The sequence below is a fragment of the Labeo rohita genome, chromosome 6 (genome assembly GCF_022985175.1).
Source record: "Labeo rohita strain BAU-BD-2019 chromosome 6, IGBB_LRoh.1.0, whole genome shotgun sequence".
Lineage (NCBI taxonomy): Eukaryota > Metazoa > Chordata > Actinopteri > Cypriniformes > Cyprinidae > Labeo > Labeo rohita.
In genome coordinates this window covers 31,383,054-31,404,727 of record NC_066874.1, presented here as the reverse complement: position 1 = coordinate 31,404,727, position 21,674 = coordinate 31,383,054, and the positions used below count along the sequence as shown (strand labels likewise).

Sequence of the window (21,674 nt, the reverse complement as noted above, 5' to 3'; positions counted from 1 at the left end):
CATGGTAATAACATGCTAATTATGCTAACAACATGTTAGTAACTTGCTAATCATGCTACTAACACGCTAGTAACATGTTTATCATGTTAGTAACTTGCTAATCATGCTAGTAACATGTTCATCATGCTAGAAACATGTTAACAACATGTTAGTAACTTGTTAATCATGCTAACAACATACTAGGAACATGCTAGTCATCTGTTTTTCTGATAGACTGTATTGCCTTCAAAACATTCAAACTTTGATCTTTCAAACTACTTCAAAATGAAAACCTTTAAAATTCAAGCTTTTGAAAGCTTTTTGTCAAGCTAACTTAAAGTGTCTACAAACGTTTCAATTGAGTTTTTATTATTAGATATATATAAATAAGTGAAAATTATTACTTTCTAAAATAATTTTTATTACTTTTAGTACTTCAAGTTAAACTAAATGTCTTGGCAACTAGCTAAAATGAAATAAGTTTTTTATTTAGGATTTTAAAATATTTTGTGATGTTTTAGTTAACATTTGTCTTATTTAAAAAAAAAAAAAAAAAAAAAAAATATATATATATATTTAATTAAACAATAATAATTTTTAAACAATAATAATTTTTGCTTTTTTGACCTTGACCACCCAGGCAAACCACCTACAAAACCCTAATGCACTTTTAAAATATAGTTTAAATGTGCTTTTCTCCTACATGCAACTGCACTGAACTTGCTCTCCAGTCTTTGTAAAGTATCAGTAGATGAAAGCAAAGCTTCTGGAGATGGTGGCTTCAGTGAGAAGGACGTGGTGAAAGCCACACCAGCAGCAGACATAGTGGAAATCAATGCCTGTAATGGCCACAGTGAGTCATGATGGCCGCAATGTCAATGTGACTGTCCTCTACTTCCAGAGATAAAGACACTCTTGAGTGTCCTCTAAACACTAAAACCACTGTGAGAATTAAGTGACAATTTGTTCTGGGACTTTAGAAGATATAGAACTGCGAGTCACGATAAAGAAAAATACCACGTGTACCACAAAGTGCTCAGATACACCATTTGAATCAAGTCAAACAGGTATAGCAACAAAAAGATTTATTTCACGCATGGAAACAGTATAAAAAGGTGACACGTTTGCCTTGAACATACATGAAGTGGTTACAGACTTCAAATGCACAGCTCACATTGTACACATGCAATTCAAACACCCCCGCTCTCTACATTAAAAAAAACAGAGTGATTGGCTCAAAAGTACTGTGGTACTGCATTTCATTTGAATACATAACAGTCTGTTTGGCCCACACAAGTATTATGCACATCATTAAGCCTCTGCAGTGTTAGAGAGCCACGCTTGTGTTTTCTAGGAGCTCTTTATAGCCTGACTTCATGATTAACCTTCACAGATTGTACAATGATGATAATTTAGTAACAAAGATGAGCAGCTGCTACTAATCAGCCCAAATGACTACAAGCCCCATTATTGTGCTCATTTGAATAGCGTACTGTTATACTAAACATACTATTTTTGTAATAAAAGCATTTTGTGTATGCATGGAATACTAGGATGACCTACTAGTTCGACATGTTATAAAATGTGCAGTACACAATTGGAAATGACGATATTACTTCCAAATGCCACTTGTTGATTTAATGTGGTTTTTCATAGAAGTCTCTTTTGCTCACCAAGGCTGCATTTATTTGATTAAAAGCACAGTAAGAGCTGTGAAATTGTGAAATATTATTACAATTTAAAATAACTCTTTTCTATCTAAATATATTTTAAAATGTAATTTATTCCTGTGATGCAAAGCTGAATTTTTAGCATCATTACTCCAGTCTTCAGTGTCACATCATCCTTCAGAAATCAGTCTAATATGCTGATTTGCTGCTTATCAATGTCTTTTCTGACACTTTTGATTAATTTAATGCATCCTTGCTGACCAAAAGTATTACATTTTTTAACAGATTTTGAATAGTGTAAGTATGCTAGTATTCCACTCTCAATACAGTGACTTGCTCAGATCAGGTTGTCATGATGAAAAAGCATTACAATATTTCATAATGTCTTTCAATGACACTGAAATTCATTTAGGGGCTTGTGCATGAGCAATGTGACCAACAGCACAGATTTAGTGTAGGATAAATGCTTAGTGTGCTCAATACTAGATCCTCTGTGCTTACAAGACAATATTTTACACAATTAAAGACGTGAAAGCAGTTTAGCACTTTCCCTTTTCCTTATACCTTTACATCACACCATAACCAACATCTTACAGTTAATAAATGACAGATATGTTTACTATAATTTAGATGGTATCAAAGAAACATTACAACTAGTCCATTTCACTTTAAACAGCACTTAAGTTAGTGATGCATCAAGCAGCACATGAGCGCATCACACTTTATACACCACTAAATATATAAGGACAGTATACAATAAAATTCAAACAATCTTTAGGCTTTCATTGCCATAGTAAATATATTATATAAAGAATATTTAATATGTGAAATAAATTTTGGGTACGTGACAATGCTGTCTCTCTGATATAATGTGCTCTCATTAACCATTGGGTTTAATGTAACAGTGAAAAAACTCATAATTTTGTGTTTTCGTTTTCTGAAGATTCAAGCTAAATACATTTCTATATGTAACAGAACAAAACAAGAAATCATAACTTGCTTTATTCTACAGTGATTCCAAATGCTCACTTGCATCCTGATTCCTGAAATCAAGTTTCAAGAAGTGCACTTTTGTAAACTCTATCAATGCAATGTGAATTTTGCGTTCCCTAGTTCTATATATTAGTAACCAGTTTCATTAAAGGAACAGTTCACCCAAAAATTTACATTTACTGACCCTAACAGTTTGTTTCTTCATAGGAACAGATTTGGAGATTTGCATTACATCACTTGCTCACCAATGGATCCACTGCAGTGAATGGGTGCCGTCAGAATAAGAGTCCAAACAGCTGATAAAAACATCACAATAATTCACAAGTAATCCACACCACTCCAGTCCATCAGTTAACATCTTGAGAACAAGAAACTGCATTTTTTATAATAAAGAAATACATCATTAAGGCGTTTTAACTTCAAATTGTCACTTTTGACCAAAATATGAGTTCATAATCCATAATAACACCTCCAGTGAAAAAGTCTATCCTCTATTTTGGACTGTTTTGGCTTGTACTTGATCTGTGCCTATTTCTCTCCTGATTCAGACATGACAATTTTTTTTATTGGAGAAAGCAATGTTATGAATAGGCAATTTGTATTTAAGCTGGAGACAACAGTCTGAAGTTAAGTGATTTGTTTCTTACAAACATGCAGCTTGTGGATTATTGTGATGTTTTTATCAGCTGTTTGGACCGTCATTCTGACGGCACCCATTTGCTGCAGAGGATCCACTGGTTTCTCCAAATCTGTTCTTATGAAGAAACAAACTCATGCACATCTTGGAAGGCCTCAGGGCGAGTACATTTTGCATTTTTGGGTAAACTTTTTTTTTCAATGCCATTATAAAGCTGTTCTAACACAGAGCAATATACTGGGTGGGTGTGTATTTTGGATACCTCACACCCGGAAGTATAACATTGCAGGGTAATCTTCACTACATCTAAGATGTGTAATACATCCACTGTTATTAGGTTTCTGCTTAGTTTTGCTTTTGAACAGTGTACTTATAGAAAACAACAGGAAAACCAAACCATGGACATGAACCTCTGCTTGTGTGCTATAACAATAGCTTTGTTTTAAAAGGGGCGATGAGCATATTCTTAAAGCATACAGTAGCATATATCTGTTGTGTCACTGAGAAGACAACAACCTCATAACCTGAACATTGATATGGAAATATATATTTCTCTACTGGAATCTAATGCATATTGCACCATGACAGTAAAACTTCACATTTTTGTTAATTGTTAGCACAAATCTACTAAATTACCATAATGATAGATATTGTAAAATAGATATCTTGTTTAAAACGTTAAGCATTCATATGTCTATTCCCTTGGTTGCGGTACATTGTCTTCTACTCCGAGAATGTGGGTTGATGACAACGAGTAAGTGTGTGACACAGATACAAAACACGAACAGTATACAAATACAAACAAGCCTAAATGTGTTCACGGTGAACATTTGTAATGTCTTAAGGCATATTGCATCCTTGGATAATAATAGCTTGTATATATTCCACTCATAGTGTCTTTAGTGATGTTATAGATTATATAGACATTTATTTCAAGTTTTGTAAAGTAGCTGATGGCGGTTTGTTCTGCAGCATGTTGAGTTATTATGACGCTTCACCGTTGTGCTTTCATTCAACAGTCTTTTGAGTTGTTAACATCTCTTTGCACCGTCACATTCTGTCTCTTTGCATGTTTGCCTACGCCTTGGTTAATATGATGATAGTGCTTGCAAGGCAGCATGAGCAGGTTACTGTATGTGAAAACATCATATTTCACCCCAGAATTGAGAGGAGAAAATAAGAATGAATATTTTGGCACAAATGAAAATGAAACCTGCTTTATAGAAGTGTCAAGACATTGCATTGTGACATAAAATTGTTTAGTGATGACAGAAAGTTTAAACCGAAGACTGTACAACCATTGCTACTATGATGTATGTTGATGATGTCCAACTATTATACGCAATTTGTGATTGTTTTTTGGTTAAGTTGCTATTTATGCTATGATCAGTGTTGCCATCTCCACCCATTATACGCAATTTGGGATTGTTTTTTGGATAAGTTGCTTTTTTATGCTATGATCAGTGTTGCCATCTCCACCCATTATACGCAATTTGGGATTGTTTTTTGGATAAGTTGCTTTTTTATGCTATGATCAGTGTTGCCATCTCCACCCATTATACACAATTTGGGATTGTTTTTTGGATAAGTTGCTTTTTTATGCTATGATCAGTGTTGCCATCTCCACCCATTATACGCAATTTGGGATTGTTTTTTGGATAAGTTGCTTTTTTTATGCTATGATCAGTGTTGCCATGTCCACCCATTATATGCAATTTGGGATTGTTTTCTGAATAAGCTGCTTTTTGAGATCTGGGTTGTTTTTTACACTATGATCAGTGTTGGCATGTCCACCTATTATACACAGTTTGGGGTTTTTTTTTGGATAAATTGCTTTTTGAGATCTGGGTTGCTTTTTATGCTATGATCAGTGTTACCATGACCACCTATTATACACAATTAGTTTTTTTTTTTTTTTGATAAATTGCTTTTTGAGACCTGGGTTGCTATTTATGCTTTGATCAGTGTTGCCATGTCCACCTATTATACACAATTTGGGATTGTTTTGTGGTTAAGTTGCTTTTTATGCTATGATCAGTGTTGCCATGTCCACCTGTTATATGCAATTTGGGATTGCTTTTTGCATAAATTGCTTTTTGAAATCTGGGTTGCTTTTTATGCTATGATCAGTATTGCCATGTCCATCTATTATACGCAATTCGAGAGTATTTTTTGGATAAGTTGCTTTTTCAGATCTGGCAACACAGCAGACAGATAAAGTCATGGCAACAGCAACTGTGGCTCTGATGAGGTGTTTTATCTTCAGATTATCAAAGCCAAAAACTTAAACTTATCTAAAACCTTTATTTAAGCTGCCTTGCAAGCACTATTTCCTTTTAGGACTGAAAATCTACAGGTTTTTAAATGTGATTCAGTTGTGCTACGTGTTTAGCGTTCCAGAAGGAACCTGATTACCGTTCGCGGCGTCTGCGGTGGCGTTCGGTTCACATTCCACAAGCGTCTCCCTCCCATCACCCTCAGCTAACTGCCTCATCCTCATATTAATGGATCCGTATGATTTCATGGGTCTCCTAGCGAAAGTCCTCCGGCGATACAGCTCCCCTTTGCATATAGACACCATTAATAAAATGGATAAGAGCATTCCTCCCAGAGTGAGCAAACCAAGTCCTGCAATAATACATTTGTCGAGGTGAGAACCGAGTTGTGCATAGTACATCTCCAGTTTCTCCATCTGCCGCGCTGTCACTTGGTCCGGGTTGACCTTAGCCTCTCTTGGGATGGTGTAGGCGATTACCACCAATATGATTCCGCTCACGAGAAAAATGAGCGCGAAAATGAACCCGTAATCCACCGATTGGCCGTTATACTCAAGCTCGGGTTCGTCTTCGGAGCGTGGTGATGGCACTTCTCTCTGAATAGGCAGCGGATTTGACTGAGAGTCAACGGACGTGAACTCAGGTCCAGATGTTTTGGAGGTAACACGGATCCTCGTTCCCTGATCCTCATCCTCGAATGATGCATTTTCAATGCCAGTGCGTCCTGAGGAGGCCTGAGGAGGTTCTCGCCTGCTCCCATCCCCCAGTTCACGGAGCTCCACGGCGTTCAGAGACTCCATCGACACTCAACGCTTGCACTCATGTTGAATCAAATGCCTCTTGTTTCACCTTATAAAAAAGAATATAGCATATATTACATTTTCCACCATGAAAGCATACAACAGATGTCTTTGAAATGTTTACAACATCAATTAACTCTCAGTTCAGATCCATTCCATTCCAATGAACATCACTTTTTTATAATACTTTTTTACTATTTTTTTCCCAGAAAGTAAGTCTATCACACAGTGCCACTCTTTGACAAAATAAGAACATCTTTTATGAAATAAAACATGACAGCCTAGTATATCACTGTAAGCAGAAGAACTGTACTACTGTAAAACTGCAGAATGTACAAATTACCATACAAACTGTGTCCAAAACTCAGTCAGATTATCTTCAGACCATGTCAGAAGTTATTAAATTGGTGTTTTTACATCAAAACCGAATGCTTGTGTAGCAACAACATTAGTAGGCGTTCACATTGCTTACAGACTGACATTCTATTTGTAGTCTGTTTCTCTTTGGAAACATGTTAAAGTTGGCATGTGTGGCACTGTTGTAAAATAAAACTTGTTACTAAAAGGATACAGGTTAGATTCTACAAAGGCAAATCCAAGAGCGGTCAACATCTACAATGTGCCCTTGAATGAGGAACATAAGCCCAGGTAACTCCAGGGGATTGTCCCTGCAGGAAGCACTTGGCTAGGGCATTTTAATGATCTTACTCCATTTTATAAGTGTTTACATTAAAGGATTAAAATGTTCCATCAGGAGCAGATGATCTTTCTAAACTCATCCTTAATGGTATTGATCTAGTGGTTTCATTAATGTATTAAATAATAACACTGAATTTAATCAACATCCAAACACTGCAAACTATTTTAAACAACTGTCAAATTAATTCTTAACATGTTTTTTAATTTCTTTGTAATCAATCACCTATCCATCTTTTTTTGTAAGAACAAAACGGGGAAATTCGTAAATTTTCTAGGTCTGGCTTCTGGTCTCATCAACGTCCAGCTATTTTTAGCTGTACAAAACAGCTCATTTTGCTGCTTGATATTGCAAATTGGTGTGCCTTAGCATATTATCTTATAGTATTATCTTAATTATGAACACACTGGTTTGTAGTGCAAACAGTATTACCATTTACTGCACTACTTTTTTACTTTACTTTTTTATCCTTCTCGTTATTTCCCAATAGCGGCTAATGAACTGGAAGTCTTAGCCATAGGCTTACTTCAGTGTTGAAGAAAAAGCTGGATAAGGTTATGCTTAAGGTAGGTTATGTCCAAGGTAGGTTATGTCCAATCGTTGCATTTAAACTGCATTTTGGAAGTTCAAACTTGGGGGCACCACTGAAGTCCACTATATGGAGTTAATTCCTGAAATGTTTTCCTCAAGAAACATAATTTCTTTACGACTGAAGAAAGAAAGACATGAACATCTTGGATGACAAAGGGGTCAATTTTCTGTAAATTGTTGTTGTGGAAGTGAACTTCTCCTTTAAAGATGACGTCAAAAAGAAAATGAGGGGGCAGTGTGAATTTATTATTTCTGCTTACAAATATATGGGATAAACAAATCTTTTAAAGGAGAACTCCACACAAAAGTTTGTGTAGCACAGGCTCTGGGATGCGCGTTCACGACACTACGTACTATTGCATTATGTCAAAAGGTCACGCTTAATGTAGGCGGAACCACAGACCCGTTGTTTACAAAGCGAAAGTGCAAAGACTAACAAAGTGCAAGTAAGTCAAACACTGTTTACAAACAAAAAGCTACAATGATGTCGGACGATTCTTAAGTTGTAGGAGAAAATAAGATGAAGTTTTTCGCCATTCTCTACCTTTTTGAGACGGAGTACACAGACAATGAACTTAGACATGATTCGTAGTAGTGATGGGAAGTTCAGTTCATTTTACCGACTCGGACCTATAAGTCTCGTTCAGCAAAATGAACTAATCTTTTTTCGAGTCATTTCATTCATTTTAGCAAAATATAATTAAAATGTTATGTGTTACTTCCCTAACACATCTACTGCTTACACAAACGTTGATTACACTACAAACAAGACAAAACTATAATGCTATAAGAAACAGAAAAGATTAATTCATTGTTTACCTGGGTCTTTAGTCTATGATTAGCTCACCTCACCTCTTATCTGACAAGTTTTCAGGTTTGAGTAGTTTGTTTATCACGTGACAGCCCCATAAGATGAACGAACGACTCGAAAGACCCGAAGACTCGAAACAGGTGAACTAATTCCAGTACAGAACCTGATAGACTGAACGAATCACTCCGCGAGACGACTCATTCTTTCCGAGTCACATTAAAGATCTGTTCAAAATGAATGAATCATTCAAGAACGCGCATCCCAGAGCCTGTGCTACACAAGCTTTTGTGCTTAAAAAGTATACAATTTTATTTTCCGAAAAAAAAAAATGACAGAAAAGAAAAAAGACCCTTCTTCCTTGGCTGGGATCGTTAGAGCCTTTTGAAGCTGCATTTAAACTGCATTTTGGAAGTTCAAAATCAGGGGCACAACTGAAGTCCATTATATGAAGAAAAATCCTGAAATGTTTTCCTCAAAAACCGTAATTTCTTTACGACTGAAGACAGAAAGACATGAACATCTTGGATGACAAGGGGGTGAGTAAATTATTTGTAAATTGTTGTTCTGGAAGTGGACTTCTCCTTTAAGTCTTTATATTATGATAACCGTTACATTACAAACTAAGCAGAGTATTTTTCACCTGTCACATAGACCCTTACAAACCAAAGTCGTGTTTACAGGTGAGGTAACCATAGCAAAACCACTTATTTAAAACAGATCTATCATCACAACTTGTAAAATCCTAAATTTACGTTCGGATTACTGCAAATAATTTGACTCTGGACCACAAAACCAGTCATAAGTCGCATGGGTATATTTATAGCAATAGCCAACAACACATTGTATGGGTCAAAATTATCGATTTTATGCTAAAACTCATTAGGATATCAAGTAAATATCATGTTCCATGAAGATATTTTGTAAATTTCCAACTGTAAATATATAAAAACTTATTTTTTGATTAGTAGTATGCATTGCTAAGAACTTTATTTGGACAACTTCAAAGCCAATTTTCTCAATATTTAGATTTTTTGCACCCTCAGATTCAGGATTTTCAAATAGTTGTATCTCAGGCAAATAACAAATACATATACATCAATGGAAAGCTTATTTATTCAGCTTTCATGGTCACCACTACCATTAATCAAATGCTTGATGTTTAATATTCCTTCAGTAAATCTGATATTTCACTCTCTATAAACATACACAACAAATCCACTTACTAAAGACAGCAATCGTCAGTTCAACTTTTATACATTCAAAATTACACTGTAAAGATCTCACACCCACATTCAGTCTCATCTCTCTCAAACCTCCTGCCTCACACATTTTAACATTTCTTGTAATGCCATGACATAAAAGATAAATTGTTACAAGTAACAGCATTTGTTTCTTTGATCAAAATGATGATTTACAGATTCTCTGTCCCGTTTTACCTAAACACAGTGTTGACAAAGATGAGGACTTCTGACATCTCAATAGCTCTGGAGCTTAAGCGGTGGTTTTCGCGACATATTTGTAACGAATACTGATAAAAGAGACCATAACGCACAAACAACGGTCTGGACGATGTGCAGAGACATTTTTATGCCCCTCCGATGATTTACCACAGAGTGGCCCGTTTTACCTGACTTCACCCTTCGCGTAAAATCGCATTTCTCGAGAGCGATAATAACTAGGAAACGTACCGACTTATTTATCCATGCACGCTCACATTAGCGCGCGTTTATACTTTCAGATGTGACCTTGTAACACCTCAAGCGTTTTATGTTGTTCTATGAATATTTAACAACCGGCGTAATTAAGATACAAATGTAGCGCGCCATCAAGCTTCCGTTGACTCGCACCTGCTAACGTTAATATGTTTTTTCGGTTCGTTAATGTTATTGGTTAGAGAAGGCGAGCTTACCTTCAGGCGCGATCGCTCCACAGATATCATAGTAACGGTGGGATGCTGCTGACAGGAAGACCTTTTCCACGGAGATCTCGAGGGGAGATTTAGCCATGCGCGATAGAAACACTATCATTTTTCAGAATTAAACGCAAATGCAACAACGTGTCAGATTATGCATCAGCCATAACGAAACAATCCACTGCTGTCCATGCACACATTGCGTTATGTATGGGTTAGTTATGAAGTGCACATTTAGTATGCACTAGATCAGCTTCAGTGATGTCTGCATGGTGGTGTCTGTAGGGATGTGGGTATATTTAATTAAATATTAAAAATTCAAATATTGGAATTGATTTTGCACTGTCAGGGCTTCTGGAAAACTGCTGGTGTTTTACTCTGTTTGTTAATATATTCATAATAATATAATTATATAATCATAAATGTAAATGATTAGAATCCACTGAAATCTAGTGCTGGAATTTAAACATGAACTGTATTATTTATTAATTAGTTCACACTAAAACACTGCTGTTTGTTCATGCATTTTTCCCGAAAATAATTTTACTGCTTTTGCTATCTATCTAAGTATATTTGTGTTTTGACAAGAGGCCATATAGGGAGGAAATATCCTTCATCTGCTATCTTAAATAATACTTCAGTCGTGTATTTCTTCTACAAATACAAGCATTACATTTCTTAAAGCTTTTCTAATTAGTTCACATCAGTTTGAATGGTGTGGGAAGCACAAATGGATGCTTTGTAAGCACTAAAAACCAGGTGGTGGACCAAGGGCATCAGTGTGTGTGGGCATATATGTCAGCAAAACACATTAGACAATATATTGCATTAGTATGCTTTATTAATAAAGATACACTTTTTTTTTTCTTTCAGCATTGCAGTTACATTAAGCACAGCTACATTCATGACAAACAATCTATATTCAATTTAGTAAATGGTGAAAAATATATTTTTGGACATGGAGCCACAGCAAAACCGCAATAATATTTTACACATAAATGGAAATGGAAAACCATGTAAATAATACGGTACATGCATTCAGCACCGAGCAATTTGACATCAGTGCCTTACTTTGATGAAAGGCCATGGATGAAATAACTGTAAGACTAAAAAACAATTTTAATCATTTGCATTTTTCAGAAAGAAACTGTGTATGATTTTTAATCAGGCATATGCGGAACACATGCCGTCGGTTGGGTCCTTAGAGTTCCACAAATCTACGCAATCACCTGAAGAGCTCAATGGCGACGGCTTATATGCGAGATCAGGATTGAATTTAAAGAATGGCAGGTCTGAACATGATTATTTCAGTCTTTTAAAGCTAGAAATCTTGCCTATTTGAGACTGCCACGATCGTATGTTTTCATACATGTGTTGGGAAGGTTTATTTTCGTGCTAACACCTAGCCACATGCTAACGCATGCTAGATATCCGGTTAGCCAACACGCTAACATCACAATGTTTTTATTGTTCATATCTGACCTGTTTTGATGACATACTTTAAAAACACAACCTGAAATGTGGGACAAATCCATAATTAATAACAATGTTAAACTAATTGCTAAATTTCCGTGCTATTTGTTGTCGATCATTCGTGTAAACAATGTTAGGAATGTCAGTTTAAATAAGGAAATTCAGCATAACGTTACATTTAAAACGTTCAGGGGTGTGGAAAGTACTAAAAAAATTCAAACCACAATCAGAAATGTTGAAAATGTCCTTAATTAATTAAAATGTAAAACTAATTAACGGATTCATGTATGTGTTTTGTAGTTTATTCTTGATTATTTGTGTAAACAGTGTACGGAGCGTCAATCTGCATAGGGAAACGTATTATTTTCCTAAAAACGACGGGTTTTTATTAGATATCTAAATGTTTTATTTTTTTTATAGCATACACACCCAAAAACCTTTTAAATACAAGTAAAGTTATTAAAAAACACAAGTTGAAATATTGTTCATGTCCGTAATTAATTATAATCACACACTAATTTCCAAGTGTTTACTTTTATTTGTAGTTTATTGATTTATTTATTATTGATGTAAACCGTGTAAGAAAGGTCAGCCTAAAAGACTTTTTCTTAAAAAGTTATTTTGATATCACAAATCTTTATGTTTAGCTGTTTTAAGACCATTTTAAATAAGTTTTTAAAATACCCTAAAACGTGTTTAAATTGAGTGTTTAACTAGTCAAACATGATTTAAATAACGGCACTGTCATGTTTTGTAGATCCAAATGAGCCTGTTGTCATGTGGAACTCAAGGCCAGTGACTAAAAATAGCACAGTTTCTTAAAATACACGCATGCTTTGACCTCAGCTCCTTGTAAGGCGGTGTAAGACCAGCTTGGAATTGTGCGTATTAAATGGTTTTCTCTTTCTCTCTCCTTTTCCAAAGGCCTCGCCTGGTATTTGGATAGCGCGTCTAATCCGTCACAGATACGCAAGGTATTTGCGATTGTGTAGCGTCACGTCGGATATCTGAGCTCATACAGGCGGCCCAACACGCAGAGACCATGTACTGCCTCCAGTGGTTACTCCCGGTCCTCCTGATCCCCAAACCCTTAAATCCGGCCCTGTGGTTCAACCACTCCATGTTCATGGGCTTCTACCTGCTCAGCTTCCTGTTGGAGAGGAAGCCGTGTACCATTTGTGCCTTAGTCTTCCTGGCGGCGTTGTTTCTCATCTGCTACAGCTGCTGGGGAAACTGCTTTCTGTACCACTGCCACGATTCTCCACTGCCGGACTCAGCACACGACCCCAACATTGTGGGCACCTAGACTCGGTTTTTCCGCACGGACAAATCCGGACTGTGAATACAAGAGCCGCCGGGAATGCTGGGAAGTCTCGGTTCTTTATACCCACGTCGACAACCGCTCTCCGCTGTAACCCGTAACAAACCCCGACTTGAATCTCCTCGCCGCGGCGCAGGGGCGTCTGAAGCTTGCATGGGTTCCATTCTCGTTGTGTTCGGTGCACATGCTTTCATTTCTGGATGCTGAATTTTTTTCCAAAGGGGTAGATGATAATGTGTGCGTGTTTGTATATTGCGATTTTGGGTTTCTGTTCATGTGTCAATAATCAGTATGAGTCCAAGTGTTAAGCGGATAGACGCCAGATGAATTTTGTCACGCAACTTGAGCTGAAGGCGTGCTTCTACACTGCTGAGTTAGCTCAAATGCTGTCTCCACTTTTAATTCAATAAAGTTTCTAATGATCAAAATCAAGCAGCTGTGTGTGTACAGGCGAAAAATCGTCTTCTGTTTGACTGTGTGATGCTATAAACTGCTTTGGAACAGCTGTGTGGATCAATCATGTTTTTCTTTTACCCGCCATGCAGATCCATTCTGTGCTGGAAAAACATTCATTTTTTGGAGGGGAATTGGTGGTTAAGCAAATACAGCAACCCGTAGTTGACTGTTTTACTTGACAGACATTTATTCATAGTTCTGTTCAAAAACAGATGTTTTTAAAAAAGTCCCACCAGGTTTACCAAGTTTAAAAATATCTGAAAAACATATAATTAAAATAGTTTGTTTTTTTAGAGTTTGATTATTTTTGTAACACGCTGTTAAAAAAAAGGTGAAATTTACGGAAAATGAGGATGGAAGTTAAATTGACAGTAAAAAAATAATCCATATAATATGTTTTTTCAGTCTAAATTATAAAGTGACTTTTCTTATTTTCATTTTTCTTTTCAACGGTACATTTAAATTTAACAGTATAAAATCTCCTGTTAGATTAGTAAAGATCTTACTGTTAACCAATTTCTAGGTTTTTAAAATAGCATTTTTGTAGTCTTTTTAACAGATGTTTTTAAATAAGTCTCACCAGGTTTACCAAGTTTAAAAGTATCTGACAAACATAAAACTTAAATAGTTTGTTTTATTTAGTTTGTTATTTTTGTCACACCGTAAAAAAAAAAGGTAACACATTTTATAGATTACATTTACAGTAAAAAAAATTCATTAATCCATATAATGTATGCAACTGTATATTTAATTTAACAGTATTTTAAATAAAATGTCCTGTTAGATTAGTAAATGATCTTACTGTTAACCAATTCATAAGTTTTAAAAATAGCATTTTTAGTTTTTTTAACAGATGATTTTAAAGAAGTCTCACCAGGTTTGCCAAGTTAAAAAAAAATATCAGACAAACATCAGATTTAAATAGTTTTTAGTTTGATTATTTTTGTCATACACTGTAAAAAAAAGTAACTGTAAATTAAATGTACAGTAAAAAACAAAAACTTTAACAATACTTACATTTTACATTTTAAACTTAAAATAAAATTAAAGTAAAAATGAAATGTCTTAAAAGTATTCTGGAAATTAAATAAATCAAAACAACTTCTCGTAGAAAGTGTAATTTATAGTTGTAATAAGGAAATGGCAAATTTGTTTAATTGCCATGAAATTAAAGGGTTACTTCACCCCAAAATGAAAATTATGTCATTAATGACTTACCCCCATGTTGTTCCAAACCTGTAAAAGCTTTGTTTGTCTTCGGAATTTAATTTAAGATATTTTGGATGAAAACCGGGAGGCTTGTAACTGTCCCATTGACTGCCAGGTAAATACCACTGTCAAGACCCAGAAAGGTATGAAAGACACCGTCAAAATAGTTCATCTACCATCAGTGGTTCAATCTGAATTTTATGAATTTTCCGAAGACGAAAGAAGCTTTTAAGGGTTTGAAACGACATGGGGGTAAGTGATTAATGACAAAATTTTCATTTCGGGGTGGAGTAACCCTTTAACAAAAGTCTTGAAAAATGTTTCATTTGCTTCATGCAGTGCTTTCTTGTAAAATATTTTAACATGTAGACATTCAGAGCTGCGAGTAAATGAATTTGATTTTGGCTTGCGTTATTGGTTTTAATGAACAAGTCAGAGTTCTCTTATTTACATTTATTGTCAATATATATTTCATGTTTACTCATTTTGATACATAAGAAATATAGAAGACAGTTTATTCATAAATATTTCACTTAAAATTAAAAGTTAAAATTACATAAAAGAAAATATAAAATCATAAAACGGCATATTAAATACTTGGCAATATGTATACACGCAGATGAAATGTGTTCAGTCAAAACCTCACAGTCTCTCAGCACCATCCAATACAGGACTGACTTTGTAGTCTTCCTATAAGATTGTGATTTCTGTTTCCAGGTTCTTGTAAACCTCGTCCTGTAGCTCATAGATCCGGTCCATACGCTGGAATGCCATGTGACCTTTCTTACCTAAGAAAGAACAATGTAAATCAGCTGTGACCAACACCTCTGTACTTTAGGTTATTTAACACCAAAGGCACTTGAGGTGAATATTAATGTTAATGAGGGAGGTGTCTGACAACCTGAAAAATGCTGCCTTATGTTAGTATGAATGCAAGACGCACCCAAATATAATGCTGATGACTTTTATTTAAGTTATAACAGACTATTCCAACATTTTTACTTAGGAGTAAGCATTGTAGTCATTAAATATTTGCTTTGTGATTTCTACAACTTGATACAGTGCTTTGGAAGACGTCTGAAACGCTTCATACAAAGACACCATCTGTTAGGACTGACAGACTAGACTGCCTTTGGATTGAGACACAGCCTATATTGGGATAAAACCAGCACATGACACAGATGCAGCAGTTACAGCTTAAGGGTCACGTACCAAAGGACAGTACGGTCTCCCGTGCGGCGTTCCTCAGGTCTTCATCTGTGGAGCGCCACAGTTCAGCCACCTGCTCTGCGCTCTCTGAGGCCTAAGAAACCACAAAATCACTTCATTACAACTGATCATCTCAAATATCTAAAACACAAAAGCCTATAAAGCTTTATTCCAGTCTTCACTGTCACATGATCATTCAGAAATCATTCCAATATGCTGATTTGCTGCTCAAGAAACATTTCTGATTATTATCAGTGTTGAAAACAGCTGTTGCATTATTTCATTGGAAACTGATTTTTTTTCTCTTATAAACAGAAAATTCAAAGGAACTGCATTTATTTAAAATAGAAACTGAAATAGAATACAAACAGAAAAGATGATAAGATTACACAATGTCATTTAAAATGTTTGAAATCAGTAAGATTTTTTGTGTTTTCTAAACAAGTCTCTTAGGCTAATCAAGGCTGCATTTATTTGTCAAAAATGCTGAAAAAAAAAATTGTGAAATATTATTACTATGTAAAACAACGGTTTTCTATTTTAATATACTTCAAAATATAATTTATTCCTGTGATGCATTACTTTATTACTTCAGTCTTCAGTGTCACATTATCCTTCAGAAATTATTCTAATATGCTGATTTATTATTATTATTGTCAATGTTTGAAACAGTTGTGCAGCTTAATATTTTTTCACCATTCTTTGTTGAGTAAAAAGATAAAAAGCATTTATTAAAAACAGAAATATTTTCTAACAATTTAAGTCTTTACTATCACTTTTTATCAATTTAACACATCCTTGCTGAATTAAAGTACATATTCTTTCCAAAGAAGAATAAATACAATTTTTCTGACCCCAATTTTTCAAAAGTGTAGTTTATATTGTTACCAAAGATTTCTATTTTAAACAAATGCTGTTCTTTTGAGCTTTTTATTCATCAAAAAACCCTGAAAAATGTATCACAGGTTCCAAATAAAATTTAAGCAGCACAACTGTTTCCAACATTGATAATAAATGTGACACTGAAGACTGGAGTAATGGTGCTGAATTCAGCTTTGCATCACAGGAATAAATATTTTTATGTATATTAAAAAATATAAAAGTTATTTTACATTGTAATAATATTTTACAATACTACATTTCTGTATTTTTGATCAAATAAATGCAGCCGTGATGAGCATAAGTAACATATTTAAAAACATTACAAATCTTACTGATCCCAAACTTTTGAACGGCAGTGAATGTCTTCACTCTCACCTTTGATCACATCATAAATATCAACAGCTGTAAAAGGTGAATACAAACTCATTCTGATTGAACAATTTATTGTTTGATGGCACAACATACCTTCAGACATTTCAGAGCCAGACAGGCCTCATGCTGCACATGTGTATTGTTGTTTCTCAGCAGATCTGTGTAATGAACCACTGCCTATAAAACACCCACACAACTACATCACACACAGAAAGCGCAGCTCACTTAAGCCACACTTAAACACTTGAATGTGACTATATTAGACAACAAAAGCAAAGACAGCTTTGTGAAAACCAAAGCGTTTCACAAAATCAAGCTATCTGGTGCTTAAAAGGGAATAGGAATCAAAACTGCTTGGTTAGCAACATTCTTTAAAATATTTTCTTTTGATTAAAGGACAAATGGATCCTCTGTAGTGAATGGGTGCCGGGGACAACAGCGGCATGGACTTTTTTTTTATTTTTACCCCAGGAAACGTTATTGTGGATTATGGATATTTTTGCCAGAAGCTATGATTTATCCTTAAAATGTCCAAATGACAGATTAGTTTCTTACAAACACGCAACTTTTGACTTTACAAGATGTTAACTGATGGACTTGAGTGGTGTGGATTACTTTTAGATTACTGTAATGTTTTTATCAGCTGTTTGGACTCTCATTCTGACGGCACCCATTCACTGCAGAGGATCCATTGGTGAGCATGTGATGTAATGCTACATTTCTCCAAATCTGTTCCAAAAACCAAACAAACCGGATGAACAATTCCTTTAAATGACGACAGAATTTTGGATGGACTATCCCTTTAATTGTTCGGTATGCAAAGTATTTGTTTTTGATAGCAAGTTAGTCCCTTTCTACCTTTGCCCTGAAGGATTTGGAGCATGAGGCCCTGCTGAGGCAGGACGTGGCCGCTGAAGCCACCTTGTGATTGGCGTCTGTCTGTAGCTTGGCCAGGAGCTGCAGGGTGCGTCCAGTCGGCTGCAGCTCAGAGATGCGCTTCCCTTTCAGCTTTTTCAGAGCTCGCCTCCTCTTGGGACTCTCCAGACTGGCTATCAGATACACTGCAGCAAACCGATCCGAGGGAGAAACACAGAGGGAAGTCTCTTAATGAGATCTGTTGGGAAGAATCCCTGAGGGTGACTGATTGATGCTGAAAGCAGTAAACTCACAGCGAACCGATAAGGACAAAAGCATCTGTACTGGTTTGCTACTGAACTGTTTACTCTGTCACACTAGTTTTTCTGACGTTTGCATCCTGAAGTGACTCTGTGAATAGTATGTGCTGTTACCTTCTTTAGAGAGGAGTGAGATGTGCTCCCCAAAGTCAGTGATACTCCATCTGTTGAGGTAGACTAACAGCTGAAACACAGTCACTCGGTCTGTAGTGCACTGAGTCACAGACGCCATCATACAGCTGCACTGCACCTGATGCAGCAACTGACTGAAAACTGCAGGACAAAAGAAAACACTCATCAGGTATCAGAAAAAAAAAACAGACATTTGCCAATCTGTAAAATGATTTCAGTAGTGCAATAAAAGCTATTTTTGAAAATGACATATTAAATTCTAAAGGAAGAATAGAATGGACATATTTTTTCACGCAAATCTTATTCGACTGTTTCAAAAGCAGCTATTATTTTGAAGATAAAATAATGCTGATTAAAATGAATTTAATACAAATATCCTTAAAATATACATTAATCATAGTAATATAATAATTAAAAATATAACATAGTACTTGTATTTTAAATAAAATACAATTATTTATATATAAAATATTAGATAATTCTATAATTCAATATATATTAAGATATTAGGTATTTGCTGGATTTTAGTAAGAGAGAAACTAATTCTTAGCAATAATGAATAGAAATATCCTTCAGACAAATAATAAAAATAACAATAATAATAATAATAATAATACAGTAAATTATAATGTAAAGTTATATACCATTATTCTATATATAATAATATATTGTTAGATATTTATTTACTAATTCCTGGATTTTAGTTGTTTGGAAATTAAATATTAAATTCTAAAGACATTTTTATTTAATTACACAAGGATTATTCGATTATTTTAAAGACAATTAAGTATTGTTTTAAAAAGAAAAAATGTATAGAAATATCCTTCAGACAAATAATAATAAAGTAAATAATGTAAATTATTAGATATTTATTTACAAATTGCTGGATTTTAGTAAAAGAGAAAATAATTCTTAGCAATAATGAATAGAAATATCCTTCAGACAAATAATAATAATAATATAGTGAATTATAATGCAAAATTATATACCATTATTCTATATATAATAAAATATTATTAGATATTAATTTATAAATTGCTGGATTTTAGTTGTTTGGAAATTAAATAATAAATTCTAAAGAACAAACAGAATAGACGTTTATTTTATTAAGCCTATTCAATTATTTAAAAGACAATTACTATTTAAAAGAGAAAAAATATTCTGAACATAGAACTGAAATAGAAATATCTTGCAGAAGTAAATACATAAATATTTAAGTAGTTTGAATTCTCAAGGTAGAAGAGAATATAAGAAAACGTATTCTAAAATGTATTCTTTTATTTTATTCTATTCTGTTGGATACATTATTTCAGTGGTTTGTGGATTTATTGAGAACAGAACAGAGCATCCCACCTGCATCAGCCTGGCCTGGCTGTTTGGCTTTGACTTTGTGGATGTAATGTTTGCGCAGTGTCCTGAGAAACCCATCCGTGGAGCAGCAAAAAGGCGAGTCACTCTCGCAGCACTCCTTCCAAAATACTTCAATCCCCTTAGGAGCTCTGGCCAACACTGAGACACATCCACACACGACTAATGCATCTAAAGCGCTTCACACTGACACAGGAAAGAGCCTGCGACCGCTGACAGTATAAAGTAACAGTCACGGCACATAATTGCATTTTCTAGTGTTACCTTAAATGGCATGGGAAATAAAATCTGTTGTAATCAATCATAAAAGTTAGCATTTGTAGGAAGTCTATAAATCTTAATTATTAAGATCTAAGGAGAGATTTCTCCGTGGTTTATTTACTCATTCAAGGCCTGGGATGTTGCTGTACTTACGTTCTGTCACTGAAATCTCCTCTATCATCCTCTGCGACACAGTGGCGATTTTTTCCAGCACGTCAACTTGCCGCGAGAGCTCCTCCATGATGTCTTTGTACACAAGATCGGAGTCAGAACACTTCAGAGCCTGGAATGACATAAGAAGTGAATAGACACAAAGTAACAATATATGTTGATAAGTGTCTGATAATTCGGTTTGATTGGCTGCTCACCTTCAGCAGCACTGCACAGACACTTAGGTGGGTTTCAAGAGCTTGATCCAGACTGTAGACCTCTGTGCTGAGTGACGGCTTTACTGCACCGTCTCCTGTCTGTCTGACCTGTCCTTCACCCGTGTCTTCTGAGGAGGGAGAGGTCTTATCCTGAGATAACAGACCCATGCTTTTCAGGGTGTTCTCGTTAAATGAACCAATCCTGGGGAGGAAAAATAAGTAAGCAAGAAAATAAATAAATAAATAAATACAATAAGTAAAATAAAATAAATCTATAATTCATGAATTCAATAAATAAATAAAACTCTTTTATTTTGAAATATATATATATATAAATATATTTATATTTATATACTGTTGTTCAAAAGTTTGGGAATATTACAATATAAAATCATGGTTTCTATTTCAGTATACTTAAAAATACAATTTATTCCTGTGATGCAATGCTGAATTTTCATCAGGCATTACTCCAGTCTTCAATGTCACATGATTCTTCAGAAATAAATTTTTTTGCAACCTGTGATACTTTTGTCAGGATTCTTTGATTAATAAACAGTTAAAAAGAACATTTAAAAATAATTATTTAAAATATAAGTCTTTGCCATCACTTTTTTTTTTTTTTTTTAATCAATTTCACATATCCTTGCTGAATGACGGTATTAATTTATTTAAAAAAAAAAAGAAAGAATACAAATTTACTGCCCCCAAACTTTTGAACGGTAGTGTATATTGGAAAGATTTCTATTTTAAATGTTGTTCTTTTTAAATTTTAATTCATCAAAGAATCCTGAAAAAGTATCACAGGTTCCAAAAAATATTAAGCAGCACAACTTTTTTTTAGCACTGATAATAAATCAGCATTAGAATGATTTCTGAAGGATCATGTGACAGTAATGATGCTGAAAATGTAGCTTTAATCACAGAAATAAATTAGTTTTTATTGTATTTTAAAATAGAAAACTGTTATTTTACATCATAATAATATTTCACAATTGTTATTTTTTTCTGTGTTTTTGATCAAATAAACAAATATTTTATTATCATAATAAATACTTTAAATATAGCAAATACAATTCTTAAAA

The 21,674-nt window shown here is 34.6% G+C and overlaps 3 protein-coding genes across 4 annotated transcripts in view; 1 reads left to right on the top strand and 2 right to left on the bottom strand.

Moving 5' to 3' along the window:
• Nucleotides 1-1,047: 1,047 nt before the first annotated feature.
• tmem74b (transmembrane protein 74B) lies at nucleotides 1,048-10,637 on the bottom strand. The gene is made up of 2 exons (XM_051111400.1): nucleotides 10,364-10,637; nucleotides 1,048-6,404 (listed from the first exon to the last, which is right to left on the bottom strand). The coding sequence occupies exon 2, from the start codon at nucleotides 6,353-6,355 to the stop codon at nucleotides 5,660-5,662; it is 696 nt and encodes a 231-aa protein (XP_050967357.1). The 5' UTR covers nucleotides 6,356-6,404; nucleotides 10,364-10,637; the 3' UTR covers nucleotides 1,048-5,659.
• A 904-nt stretch (nucleotides 10,638-11,541) lies between these two features.
• blcap (bladder cancer associated protein) lies at nucleotides 11,542-13,592 on the top strand. The gene is made up of 2 exons (XM_051113469.1): nucleotides 11,542-11,656; nucleotides 12,764-13,592. The coding sequence occupies exon 2, from the start codon at nucleotides 12,882-12,884 to the stop codon at nucleotides 13,143-13,145; it is 264 nt and encodes an 87-aa protein (XP_050969426.1). The 5' UTR covers nucleotides 11,542-11,656; nucleotides 12,764-12,881; the 3' UTR covers nucleotides 13,146-13,592.
• Nucleotides 13,593-15,263: 1,671 nt separating this feature from the next.
• ripor3 (RIPOR family member 3) overlaps nucleotides 15,264-21,674 on the bottom strand; it is a 44,874-nt gene continuing 38,463 nt past the window's right edge. For both annotated transcript variants that reach the window (XM_051111590.1, XM_051111589.1), the window contains exons 16-23: nucleotides 20,593-20,794; nucleotides 20,378-20,507; nucleotides 19,949-20,104; nucleotides 18,578-18,736; nucleotides 18,147-18,349; nucleotides 17,382-17,465; nucleotides 16,038-16,128; nucleotides 15,264-15,613 (exon numbers count right to left, since the gene is read on the bottom strand). In XM_051111590.1, the coding sequence (XP_050967547.1) occupies nucleotides 15,516-15,613; nucleotides 16,038-16,128; nucleotides 17,382-17,465; nucleotides 18,147-18,349; nucleotides 18,578-18,736; nucleotides 19,949-20,104; nucleotides 20,378-20,507; nucleotides 20,593-20,794 (1,123 nt within the window). In that variant the 3' untranslated portion in view covers nucleotides 15,264-15,515. The remainder of the gene's footprint in view (nucleotides 15,614-16,037; nucleotides 16,129-17,381; nucleotides 17,466-18,146; nucleotides 18,350-18,577; nucleotides 18,737-19,948; nucleotides 20,105-20,377; nucleotides 20,508-20,592; nucleotides 20,795-21,674) is intronic.

Bases quoted from the DNA above. Each gene is read 5' to 3' on its own strand.
- tmem74b (XM_051111400.1), bottom strand. From the start codon at position 6,355: ATGGAGTCTCTGAACGCCGTGGAGCTCCGTGAACTGGGGGATGGGAGC.
- blcap (XM_051113469.1), top strand. From the start codon at position 12,882: ATGTACTGCCTCCAGTGGTTACTCCCGGTCCTCCTGATCCCCAAACCC.